We start from the raw sequence: 12,858 nt of genomic DNA on the forward strand, positions 1-12,858 counted from the left end.
GAGCAGGGCCTTCTGGCTCCCTAGCTCCATCCTTTGCTCTTTCCCTCCTGTTGCCCTGGCTAGAGCAGTGTCTGAATATGGTTCATCCACCCTCACTCCCTAGGCCAGGCTTTGCAGAGCAGGAGCCTCCACCTCAAATCATGCCCTGGTGCCAGCAGAGCTCTCTGTGGGCTGATGTCTCCCTCGGGCGGCCCTGGATGGGCAGAGGTCTCTTGGTGGGTCACATAGCATCCCTTTCCCTTCCAAATGAGTCTGGCATGCAGTGGAGCTGCGGCCGCAGTGCTGAACAAGTAGCCAGGACCGTTGGGAGGCTCCGGTCAGCAGAGGGCGCTCTGCAGTTCCCAACCTGTGCCCGCGGGGGGCTGCAGTCAGAGGGCGCGCTGCAGTTCCCAACCTTTGGCCCGCGGGAAGCTGTGGTCAGCAGAGGGCGCTCTGCAGTTCCCGGCCGGTGCCTGCGGGGGGCAGTGGTCAGCAGAGGGCGCTCTGCAGTTCCCAGCCGGTGCCCGCGGGCGGCTGCGGTCAGCAGAGGGCGCTCTGCAGTTCCCAGCCGGTGCCCGCGGGCGGCTGCGGTCAGCAGAGGGCGCTCTGCAGTTCCCAGCCGGTGCCCGCAGGGTGGCTTTATGTAAACGGAGCTCTAGAGTGCAGCTGCTGCCTGCCTGCACCCTGCCAGACCTCGGGGTCCCAGCGCAGTCCCCGGCCAGCACCCACCTGCTCCTGCGGTCTGCACCAGGGGGGGTCAGGTGTTCCATGATTTGGGTCTCTGCTTTAGCTGCGGTCATGGCACAGGGTCACCTTCTCCCTGCTGGTCTGCCTTCTGCCCTCGGCTGTCCCAGGCAGTGAAATGCTCCGGGGCACCAAGCCCAACCAGACACATCGGTATGCAACCAGCACCCAGCAGCCAACAGGAGCTCAGTGGGGTCCTTCTGCTCAGCTCAGAGAAATGAGCTGCACCAACTCCCCACCCAGGCACAGCCTCTGGGCTCTGCCTAAGCCCCAGGATTCCTGTGGGTGGTGAGGGCTGGGAAATCCTCCTTCTCCTCCAAGAGGTGTCTGGGGGTTGATCTCTTCTCCCAGGCAACCAGCACCAGAACAATAGGACACCGTCTCAAGCTGTGCCAGGGCAGGTTTAGGTTGAAGGTGAGGAGAAAGTTCTTCCCAGAGAGAGTTGGGATGTGCTGCCCAGGGAGGTGTTGGAGTCACCGTCCCTGGAGGTGTTCAAGAGGGGACTGGATGTGGCACTTGGTGCCTTGGTTTAGTAGTCAAGAGGTGTTGGGTGCCAGGTTGGACTTGATGATCTCTGAGGTCTTTTCCAACCTTGTTGATTCTATGATTCTATGATGCTTTGGCCATCTAATTGCTGCAGGTGTGGAATTTTACTGCTGACATCCCAGAGAGGGGGACTTGTCCCTGAGGTTTGGTCCCAGTCCAGTCTGCAACCTAAGATGTCCACTCACACCATTTAGATGTTGGCATCTGTCACACAGGGTAGAAATCCCTCTTTGCTCTCCCTCCTGTGCCAAGGACACTGGGAAATATGTGCCAGGGCAGACTTTACTCCAAATGAGAAGAGGCAGTCTTGGTGGAGTCAGTGGACAGTTCCATAAGTTGCTCAGACCTTGTTGACCTAGGGTCCAGGACCAAGAGATCCCTAAAGAGAAGCAGCTTTTAGGATGGGAGGTAATGGCTTTGAACTGGGAGAGAGGAGATTGAGACTGGAGGAAGAATGAGGAAGAAATTATTTCCAGGGAGGCTGGGGAGACACTGGCACAGGTTGTCCAGAGAGGCTGTGGCTGCCTCCTGCCTGGAGGTATTCAAGGCCAGGCTGGATGAGGCCTTGAGCAGCCTGGGCTGGTGGGAGGTGTCCCTGCCCATGGCAGGGGGTTGGCACTGGATGAGCTTTGAGGTCCCTTCCAGCCCAAGCCACCCTGTGCCTCTGGTTTTCTGGACCTGGCAGCATTCCTTGCTCTCTGCTGACCAGCCCCAAGGGCAGAAATGTGGAGCTGGTGTATGAACTGTTCCAGGGTTCGTGAGTTTGGATCGTATGGCCCTCCTCCCCAAGGTCTGCAGAGCTTTTGTTCCTCAGAAGTGCAGAGAACATTCCTCACGCTCCTTCAGTACCTGGCAGGCTGCAGGGGCTGCCTCTCAAGGCTGAGAAGCCCCTGGTGATACCTGGCCTCCATCAAAAGACCTCCTGTAGGGCACAGAGCTGGAGACAACCCTGTGAAGCACTGGTGCTCCTCAGCTGCAGGCTGTCCGCAGGTCCTGGCTGTTCAGACCAGCAGCACGCTCTTGCCTGTTTGGAGTAACTCCACATGCCACCCTGCTCCTCCCAGCCCCCTCCAGGTCACCTCCACTGGCACACTGCATGCTGCAGTCCCTGCAGCTTCCTTGCTTTCGCTCTCCCTGGTGGGGCTTTGGCAGCAACCTGTGGCTCAGCCTTCCTGGCCTCCGCTCACTCTCTGCTCTGACTTTGTCCCCAAGAGACGAGGATGAACTGAGGAAGTCGCTGTCAGAGCTGGTGGACGACAAGGTTGGAGGCAGTGCCAAGAAGGTGACCAGGATCGTGGACAGCAGCAACCCCTTCCTGGACATCCCACAGGCGCTCAATGCTGTCACTTACAAGCACGGCATCCTCACACGCAAGACCCATGCGGACATGGACGGCAAGAGAAGTATGGGGGCAGCACATGGCCTCCCCACCATCATCCCTTGCCCTCCTCCTTGCCCTCCTCCTTGCTCTCCTCCTTGCCCTCCTCCTTGCTCTCCTCCTTGCTCTCCTCCTTGCTCTTCCTGCATCACAGAGAACACAAGACAGGTTCCCAGCTCCCTGAGTGCCAAGGCACAGGGAAGGGAGGGCGTTGAGGCGTTTGTGGGCTTGAGTGATTTCAGGAGGCCTCACTCCTCCCTTCCTACTGCCAAGCAACCTCACAGTGCCTGTCCCACCCAGCCACACCTGGGTTTCCATCCCGTTCATGGACATAAACCTGAATCCCACACTCTGAGGCTGCTTCCACAGCAGTTGTCTGCCCCAGCCCAGTTCTCAAAGGTTAGTTCCTGTCCCTGCCCTGCCATGTGCTGGAAAGAGCTGCTGTGTGCTGGCTGGGCAGGAGGATGCCTCCTGGCTCTGCTATCAGATTGCAGGAAAGGCAAAGGACAAGGGATCTGGGAGGTGTTGCTGAGCAGAGGTTGATAACACTTGGACACTATTTGCTCAGTCACTGCAGCCCATTAGAAGTCTGCAATAGAGATGACCACCAAGGGTCACCCTTGCTTCCAGCACTTTCTTTATAGCCCATGCCTGGAGCAACATCTGTCCTGTGGTGTTGTGGATAGCTGCCCTCGTGTCCCCTCCCTGTCCAGCTTCCAGCAAGGCCTCTGTCCCCAAGGCCATCAGTGCTCCCTCCTGGGTGGAACAGAAGCTGCTCTGTCCAGGCTATGCCTTCCTAATTCACCTGAAGCAGAGGAGCTCAAGCAATGTCTCTGTTCCCCAAGCAGAGGAATGTGACCCTGGCTTTGGAGGAGCAGAGGCTTCCTACAGCTACCCACTGGTGCCCCCATGCCAGCTCATCTCTGGTTCTGAGCTCTTGTTGGGATGCTGCCCCTCAGTCCATGCCTCTCAGAGTGGTGTCCCTGCAGAGAAGCTACTCCTGAGCACTAGCCTGGAGGGTTACTGAGCTCTGGCCACCAGGGCATGTTGGTGGTGGGTCAGGGGGAGGGTTGGTTTGGTGAGGAAGGTGTGGGTCAGGCAGCACTGTCAGAGCCAGGCTGTGTAATGAAATGTTCTTCCTTTCTTAGCTCCAAGAGGAAGAAGAGGTTGGAAGAAATTTTATGCTGTGCTGAAAGGGACTGTCCTTTATTTACAGAAGGTAACTCTGCTGGCCTGTCCCCTCTGCTGCCCCATGCTGCCTTCAGAGCACTCATGCTGTCCTCAGCAGGAGGCCACAGATGCAAGTAGAGGTCAATCCATGCCCAGATACCTGCATGGACAGATACAAAGCTCTTCCAGGTGCCAGTACACAGAACTGGAGGATGCTGCTGGCCCCTTCAGGTACTGGAAGACTGCTCTAAGGTCTGCCTGGAGCCTTCTCTTCTCCAGGCTGAACACCCCCACCTCCCTTAGCCTGTCCCCATAGCCGAGCTGCTCCAAGCCCCTGCCCATTTTCATGGCCTCCTCTGGACTCTCTTTATCCGGTCCACGTCCTTCCTGTGTTGAAGGCTCCAGAGGGGCTCCCTTGCATGTGACTGTGGGTCAGGCAGGGCTGCCAAACCTCTGGTCATCACCCAGGGGCACAGCCCTCTGCACTAAGTGTGAACTACCTGAGCAGCACAGCTGTGCAGGAGCACCCTGAGCGGCAGCACTCCCCGGGCAGATGTTGCTGTCTGCTGCAGGTGATCTCCAGAGCAATGAGAGTAAACAAACACTGCATTATGTAAGCAGGGCAGGAAGGTCCTCGGGGCAGCACAGATGATGACTCAGAGTTTGCTGCACACCCCACTGATCTTCCTCTTTTGCCAGATCCCATGGTACAGGTCACCAAGCCAGCAGAAAGCTAGCAGCAGCCAGTTGTAATCTGCACCATGGGCTGCTCTTGGCCAAAGTTTACCTCTGCAACCTTGCCTGCAGAAGAGCACACATCTTCTCCAGGGCTCTACATGTGGTCTTCTTCAGGCCTCTCCTACATCTCAGCCTCTGCTCTTGTTGTATGGCTTTTTGTTGGGAGAGGGCAGATTGAGACTGGAGATGAGGAAGAAATTCTTGCCAGTGAGGGTGGGGAGACACTGGCACAGGCTGCCCAGAGAGGCTGTGGCTGCCTTCTGCCTGGAGGTGTTCCAGGCCAGGCTGGATGAGGCCTTGAGCAGCCTGGGCTGGTGGGAGGTGTCCCTGCCCATGGCAGGGGCTTGGCACTGGATGAGCTTTGAGGTCGCTTCCAGCCCAACCCATTCAATGGTTCTATGACTTCTAGGACATATCTCCTGGGATGATTCTGTTGATGGGATTTGTGCTTGGAAAAAAACACACTTCCAGGGCAGGATTTTCTTCCCATGCTGCACAGCAATGCAGTTTACTGGAGATATTCTAGAAGAAGGCTTGAAGCCAGCTGTTGATGGGGCAGAGGCTGTGATTTTTCTTTGCCTTACGAGGCTTGCAGCAGTGACCATCCTGCTGTACTGGAAGAGCTCATTGTGTTTGTCTGAGATGTTTGGGATTGTAAGAGTGAGGGCAAGATTGCTGTGGTGGGTAGAAGACTGAAGTTCTTGTCTAGGGGCCCTGGAACATCTCTGTCAGGAGTGACTGAGAGAACTTGGGCTCCTTGGCCTGGAGAGAGACAGCCTGGGGGGGGATCTGATCAATGCTCAAAGGGTGGGTGGCAGAAGGATGGGGCCAGGCTTTGTTCAGTGGTGCCCAGTACCAGGCCAAAGGGCAATGGGCACAGACTGGACCATCAGAAGTTCATCTGAAGATGAGGAGGAACTTCTGTAATTGAAGGGTGCTGGAGCCCTGGAGCAGGCTGCCCCCAGAGGTGGTGGAGTCTCCATCTCTGGAGACCTGCCTGGGCGCATTCCCGCATGACCTGCCCTGGGTGATCCTGCCTTGGCAGGGGGTTGTCCTGGATGATCTCCAGAGGCCCCTTCCAACCCCTAATGTTCTGTGATCCTATGCTCCATGCTTCCCTGGAAGCAAGGCTTGCAGGTCCCTGCCTGTCTTGGGTTGAGCGGACAGAAGCTCTTTTACCCCACCCCAAAGGAGTAAGAAAAACAGAACACAGGCAGGATTGGGAAGCTGGATGGAAATAACTATTCAAACTGTATACAGCAGCACAAACACACACACAGTGGAAGCCTCATCCCTGGAGGTTTTTAAAGCCAGGCTGGATGTAGCTCTGGGCAACCTGATCTGATGTGAGGGGTCCCTGCCCATGGCAGTGGGGTTGGAACTGGCTGATCCTTGAGGTCCCTTCCAACCCTGACAATTCAGTGATTCTATACTCAGCCTTGGCCCACTTCTCCATCCTGGGCTTACCAAAACCTCACTAGGCCAACATCTTCCAAAACTTTCTCCCCCAAACCTCACTACCTGCCCCCCCCCCCCGCCACCTCCCTGCTTCCCACAAACCTCCCCTGCATGGCAAGAGATAAGGATCCATGCTGGGAGCAGTGAGAAAGAGAAAGGAGCAGAACAGACAACGCTGGCTGTTTGTATAGGGGAGTAGATGCCAGGATCATGGGAATGAAATAACAAAGGTTACACTTTGCCCATGTCCACCCCCTGGATGGTCTGGGCTTTCTGGAGGACTTTAAGAACCTCTCCGGTTCTTAAAGCCATAACAATGCCTTACACCAACAGGGCTGGTGAGGGGCCTGAGGAGTAGGGCTTGTGGAGAGCAGCTGAAGGAACTGGTTTGGAAAGGAGGAGGCTGAGGGGAGACCTCATTGCTGTCTACAGCTATCTGAGGGTATGTTGTGGAGAGGTTGGTGCTGATCTTTTCTCACAGGTGATTAGTGATAGAACAAGAGGGAATGGCCTCAAGCTGCCACTGGGTAGGTTTGGACTGGACATTGGGAAAGATTTTGCACAGAGGGGGTGGTCAGACGCTGCCCAGGGAGGTGGTGGAGTCACCAACCCTGGATGTGTTTAAAGGTCATTTGGATGTGGTGCTTGGGGCTATGGCATAGGGGTGAACCTTGTAGAGGAGGGCTCTTGTTTGGACTTGGTGACCCTGAGGGTCTTTTCCAACCTGAATGTTTCTATGTCTGTTACTCTGATGACCTTCAGGAGGAACAGGTTATGCAACTGAGGCTTTTCTTCATGCACAGAAAAACAGCTAAGATGTGGCCAGGTTATGAACAAGTCTGATAAATAATAGCCATGGCTGATCACAGGGTCACAGAGGGTTGGAAGGGGCCTCAAAAGGTCATTGAGCCCAGCTTATCAGGAGGGGCAGGAGCTGCCAGGGGTGCCCCAAGGGAGCAGTGTTTGCAACAACAGCAGAAGTTCACATGCAGAATGTTGGGGCAAAGGATTTGCCAAAGGGAGGTTGCTTGGGCATCAGCTGCTGTCAGAGTGCTGTGCTTTGAGAAAGGGGAGGCTGAGGGCTGACCTCACTGCTCTCTGCAACCCCCTGACAGCAGGTTATAGAGAGGTTGGTGCTGGTCTCTCCTCACAGGTCATTAAAAGTAGAGCTTCACAGTATCACAGTATAACTTAGGTTGGAAAGGACCTCGAGGATCATTGAGTCCAACCTATCAACACAGACCCCACGACTAGACCATGGCACCAAGTGCCACATCCAATCTCCTCTTGAACACCTCCAGGGACGGTGACTCCACCACCTCACTGGGAGCACATTCCAATGACGAATGACTCGCTCGGTGAAGAACTTTCTCCTCACCTCGAGTCTAAACCTCCCCTGGTGCAGCTTGAGACTGTGTCCTCTTGTTCTGGTGCTGGTTGCCTGGGAGAAGAGACCAACCCCTTCCTGGCTGCAACCTGCCTTCAGGTAGTTGTAGAGGGCAATGAGGTCACCCCTGAGCCTCCTCTTCTCCAGGCTAAGCAACCCCAGCTCCCTCAGCCTCTCCTCACAGGGCTGTGCTCAAGGCCTCTCCCCAGCCCTGTTGCCCTTCTCTGGACACATTCAAGTGTTTCGATGTCCTTCTTAAACTGAGGGGCCCAGAACTGGACACAGGACTCAAGGTGTGGCCTAACCAGTGCAGAGTCCAGGGGCACAATGACTTCCCTGCTCCTGCTGGCCACACTGTTCCTAATGCAGGCCAGGATGCCATTGGCCCTCTTGGCCACCTGGGCACACTGCTGGCTCATGTTTAGGCAGCTGTCAATCAGCACCCCCAGGTCCCTCTCTGTTTGGCAGCTCTCAGCCACTCTGACCCCAGCCTGTAGCTCTGCATGGGGTTGCTGTGGCCAAAGTGCAGCACCTGGCACTTGGACATGTTAGTGTGCTCCTCTTACACACACACAGGGCAAGGAGCTGGGGCTCTCTAGTTTGCAGAAGAGGAGGCTGAGGGCAGACCTTGTGGCTCTACAACTCCCTGAAAGGAGCTGTGGGGAGGTTGCTGCTGGTCTCTCCTCACAGGGCATTAGCTATAGAACAAGAGGGAACGGCCTCAAGCTGCAGCAGGGCAGGTTTAGACTGGACAGTAGGAAACATTTTTCACAGCCAGAGTGGTCAGACACTGGCAGAGGCTGCACAGGGAGGTGGGGGAGTCACCAGCCCTTGGGGTGCTTGAAAGTCCTTCAGATGTGGTGCCTGGGGACAGGGTTTAAGGGTGAGCTTTGTAGAGCAGGGGCAGTGCTTGGACTTGGGGACCCCAGAGGTCTTTGCCAACCTGAGTGATTCTGTGGTTCTGTGGCTCTGTGGTTCTGTCTGTGGTCCTCTTCAGAGGGTTGCTGTGCCGGGGCTTGGACATAGACACTCTATCAGGCTTGCAGAGACAGGACAGAAGGATGTGCCCATGAAAACAAAGTCCCTGCCACTTCCAGTCTTTCCCAGCACCCCAACAGAGAGAGGATAAACATCCACCTGTCCTGCAGAGTCCTGCCTGAGGGGTGGTTTGCAGAGCAAGTGTTGCACAACCCCAGAAGGAAATGATGTGCCAGCCTCCCAGGCTCTCCAGATAAAGCTGAGGTTTGGGCTTCAGCACAAAGCACTGGGGAAGGCTTTCTGGTGGGGAGTTAGGGGAGAAGGTAACTCTTGCCAGACCCTGCTGGTGCCATGCAGCACAGGGTCAGCCTGTTCCAGTTTTTCATTCAGACCAAACCAAGACTCAAAGCTTGATAGAGGAAGTTCCCAGGAGTTTATGAGGAAACTCTCCTCAGTTTAGGGTAGGAGGAGCAAGCTGAGTAGAAATGAAAGAGAGAGGAAAGGAGGGGTGGGAAGGAGGGCCTGGGGAGGTAGATGTGTAGGAAGGAGGAATGGGCAGGTACAGAGGGACATGGACCCAGGACAGGCAGGAGGATGCCCGGCCAGGCAGAGGTCTGTTAGAAGCAGTTGAGGCAGCAGCTCTGTGTCTGTGACTTGCCACTGCCTGGGTGTTAACTGCTGCATAAGCAAGTTCCAGCACAACCCAGTGGAGCTGCTGCCTGCTGCCCTGAAGGGATGCAGCACGGTCTGGAGGAGGAACGGCAGGCTGGGGAGCAGGGCACACCTCTGCTGTGCTTTAGTCTGCACTGGGCACTGACTCATTCCGTGGCCTTTGGCAATTTACTTCACCTCTGTGAAATGGAGATAATTGTCCTTAATCCCCACCTGCAGAGGGGTGCTGAGAGCAAGCAGGGAGAGCTGTGAGGCAGGAGGAGCTTTTCTATGGCAGGGTTCAGGGCTTCCTGCAGGGTCTGCCCTTGGAGGTCCCAGTCCCAAGCTACAGTTGCAGGCAAGCCCTTGCTGTGGTAGGTCATCGAGGTGCGGGGCAGAAGGTTGGACTTGATGACCTTAGAGGCCTTTCCCAGCCTGAATTCTGTGCAGTGCTACTTGAAGCACCAAGCTCATGAGGAGCCTGGAAAGGACACAGGGGGTAGGTTTCCTTATTAAACAATTGAGGCAGGTGAAGGTGAGCTGAAGAGGAGGGAAAAGAGGGAACCCAGCTCACAAGCCAGAGCATGAGGAATCCCTGTCCTAGGGGCTCCAGATCTGGACCCAGAGCTGCAGCTGTGGTCTCAGCAGAGTGGAGCAGAGGGGCAGAATCCCCTCCCTCCCCTGCTGGCCACACTTCTCTTGCTGCAGCCCAGGCTCTGCTTGGCTCTCTGGGCTGCAAGTGCTCCCTGCTGGCTCCTGTTGAGCTTCTCCTCCCCCAGCACCCCCAAGGCCTTTTCTCCAGGGCTGCTCTCCAGCCAGTCCCTGCCCAGCCTGTATCAGTGCCTGGAATTGCCCTCACCCAGTTGCAGAAGCTTTGATCTGTGGAGCTCATGTCAATTGTGGATCTCCCACCAGAGGGATGGGCAGTAGGGGAGAGGTGGAGCACAAAGAGTGAACCAAAGACACCGTGGAGCACTGCCACAGAAGAGACTGAGGAAAGGCTGAGAGCCCTGGGGATGTTTAGCCTGGAGAGGAGAAGGCTGGGAGGGGATCTGATCAATGCCTACAGGCTGCAGGGTGGCTGCCAGGAGGATGCAGCCAGGCTCTGCTCAGGGACACCCAGAGACAGGGCAAGGGGCAAGGGATGGAAACTCCATCACAGGAAGTTCCACCCCTACATGAGGAGAAACTCCTGTGATGTGAGGGTGCTGGAGCCCTGGAGCAGGCTGCACAGAGAGGTTGTGAAGTCTCTCTAGAGATCTTTAAAATCCACCTGGATGTGTTTCTGTGTGACCTGCCCTAAGTGGTCCTGCTTGGCAGGGGGGTTGGACTGGTTGATGTCTGGAGATTTCTTCCAACCCCAGCACTCTGTGATTCAGTGACCATATGTGCTGGGTTGAGGCAGCCCCCTTCCCCACCACTAGCAACAATAAGCACTCAGACAAAAGGATTGCAAAAGTGATGGAAAGTTTAAATGGAAAGCAGTGAACTTTTACAGAGAAACAAACGCGCAGTGACAAAGAACGATCCCAAAACAGACCCAGAGATCCCATCCCCACCTGAGGGTACACCCAAAACCCTCAGGGCTCCTCCTTCCCCCCCACTGCTAGGCTACTCTCAGCTGGCCAGATCTGAGACTGCCCATCCCCCCGTGGCCTTGGGCCCAGCCAGGCCCAAAGCCAGGAGACATCTCCCCCAGTTACCGGCTGACGGAGGAGGAAGAGAAGAGGAAGTGCTAGACTGGATCTTATAGTGGTGCAAAGGATTGTGGTAGGAAATACTACATAGTTTCCTGTGTCCACCCCTCTGGGCTGGACTTCTGGACACAGGAAGTAAACATTGCAGGGGGGCACCCAGCTCAAACTGCAACACCATAACAGGTCCCTGTGAAGCAAAGCATTTGCGGTTTAGTTTCTCTAAAGACTAACAGCTCATTCCTCTGGCTGCTGGACTCAACCATTGGGGGAAGGCTTCTCCACTGCCCTGCAGTGGCACCCTGAGTGCAGGGTGCCTGCAGCACCCTTCCTTTCCTCTGTTAAGACCTTGGGGGTCACCTACAGAAGGTAGTTGTGTGGGCAGGGATCCCATGCCTGACCTCTCTGGGCTCTGGGTCTCGTGGTTATTGCTTTGCGCAAGGTGACAGTCACATACCGGGGGACACAGTATGGCAACCACTGTCCTGGTGTGAGGATTGCTTCAAACAAGGAGAGAAGGAAAGACTTCAGAAGCTTATTTTCCATCAGAAGCAAGCAGCCACATCCCAGGTAGGTGGTGAAGTCACCATCCCTGGAGATGTTCAAGAAGTGAGTGGATGTGGCCCCTGGGGACATGCTCTGGTGGCCAAGGAGGTGTTGGACTGGATGGTCCTAGGAGAACTTTCCCAACTTTAATGATTCTGTGATCCATGGGCTAGAAAGTGCTGGTCCCTGGTGCTCTGAAAAGCAACAGAGGGTAGACCTACAAGGTCCACAGGCCAGGGTGAGCCACAAGGAGACTGTCGAGTGGCTGTGCCCTGAGCTGCTGGACTTGTGCCACCAGGACATGGGGCAAGCACCTGTCTGCAGGTCTGCAGAACAGGCTGAGCTCCAGCCTGAAAGCCAAGGAAGGGCTGGAACCCACAGACCACCACCCTCGGCCAGAGCTGGCAGCCAAGGACAATAAAGGGATGTGAATCATCAGAGTGAATTGGTGCTGAAGGGCTGCACTGCAGCCATCAGGGCAAGGCAGGGCCCTCCAGGGATGGCCTGTGCTGGTGTGGCCTCTAGCATGGTGGAGGGAGGGGTGCTGGGGTTTTGGCTTCTTTTAGCCAGGCCAGCTTTTCTTACTTCTGTTCATCCATCGATCTGTCTATCCTTCCATCCCATCATCCATCCCTTCATCCATCCCTTCATCCCACCATCCATCCCATCATCCATCCATCCATCCCACTATCCATTCATCATCCATCCATGCATCCTTCCATCCATCCCTTCATCCATCCATCCATCATCCATCCATCCATCATCCATCCATCCATCCATCCATCCATTCATCCATCCATCCATCATCCCACCATCCATCCACCCATCCATCCATCCTTCCATCCATCCATCCCTTCATCCTTCCATCCATCCATCCATCCCTTCATCCATCCATCCATCCTTCCATCCATCTATCCCTTCATCCATCCATCCATCCGTCCATCCATCCATCCATCCCACCATCCATCCATCTCACCATGAACCCATCCATCCATTCTTCTATCCATCCATCATCCATCCCTCCATCCATCCACCAATCCATCCATACATCCATCCCTCCATCCATCCCTCCCTCCATCCGTCCCTCCCTCCACCCACCCATCCATCCACCCACCCATCCATCCATCCATCCATCCCTCCATCCATCCATCCATCCGTCCGTCCCTCCCTCCCTCCCTCCCTCCCTCCATCCATCCATCCATCCATCCATCCCTTCATCCATCTATCCAGGACATGAGCCAGCAGAGTGCTCAGATGGCCAAGAAGGTCAATGGCATCCTGGCCTGGATCAGCAGTGGTGTGGCCAGCAGGACAGGGATGTGATTGTGCTCCTCTGCTCAGCAGTGGGTTCAGTTTTGGGCTCCTCACGCTGAGAAGGACACTGAGGAGCTGGAGCAGGTCCAGAGAAGAGCAACCAGTTTGGTGAAAGGCTTTGAAAAGAGGTCCTGTGAGGGACAGCTGAGGGAGCTGGGGGTGTTTAGTCTTCATTAGAAGAGGCTGAAGGGAGACCTCAGCAGCCTCTGTAGCTCCCTCAAAGGAGGCTGGAACCAGGTGGGGCTTGGTCTCTTCTCACATACAACAAGTGGCAG

General features: G+C 55.7%; 1 protein-coding gene across 3 annotated transcripts in view; it reads left to right on the top strand.

Annotated features, from left to right (window-relative positions):
* The window catches only part of PSD2 (pleckstrin and Sec7 domain containing 2), an 81,016-nt gene that overhangs the window by 61,201 nt on the left and 6,957 nt on the right, over positions 1-12,858 (top strand). For all 3 annotated transcript variants that reach the window (XM_068165645.1, XM_068165646.1, XM_068165647.1), the window contains 2 exons: positions 2,482-2,672; positions 3,796-3,866. In XM_068165645.1, coding sequence (XP_068021746.1) covers positions 2,482-2,672; positions 3,796-3,866 — 262 coding nt within the window. The remainder of the gene's footprint in view (positions 1-2,481; positions 2,673-3,795; positions 3,867-12,858) is intronic.

Source organism: Melanerpes formicivorus, unplaced genomic scaffold (assembly GCF_026170545.1).
Source record: "Melanerpes formicivorus ecotype bairdi unplaced genomic scaffold, bMelFor1.0.p_v2 SCAF_91, whole genome shotgun sequence".
Taxonomy (NCBI): Eukaryota; Metazoa; Chordata; class Aves; order Piciformes; family Picidae; genus Melanerpes; species Melanerpes formicivorus.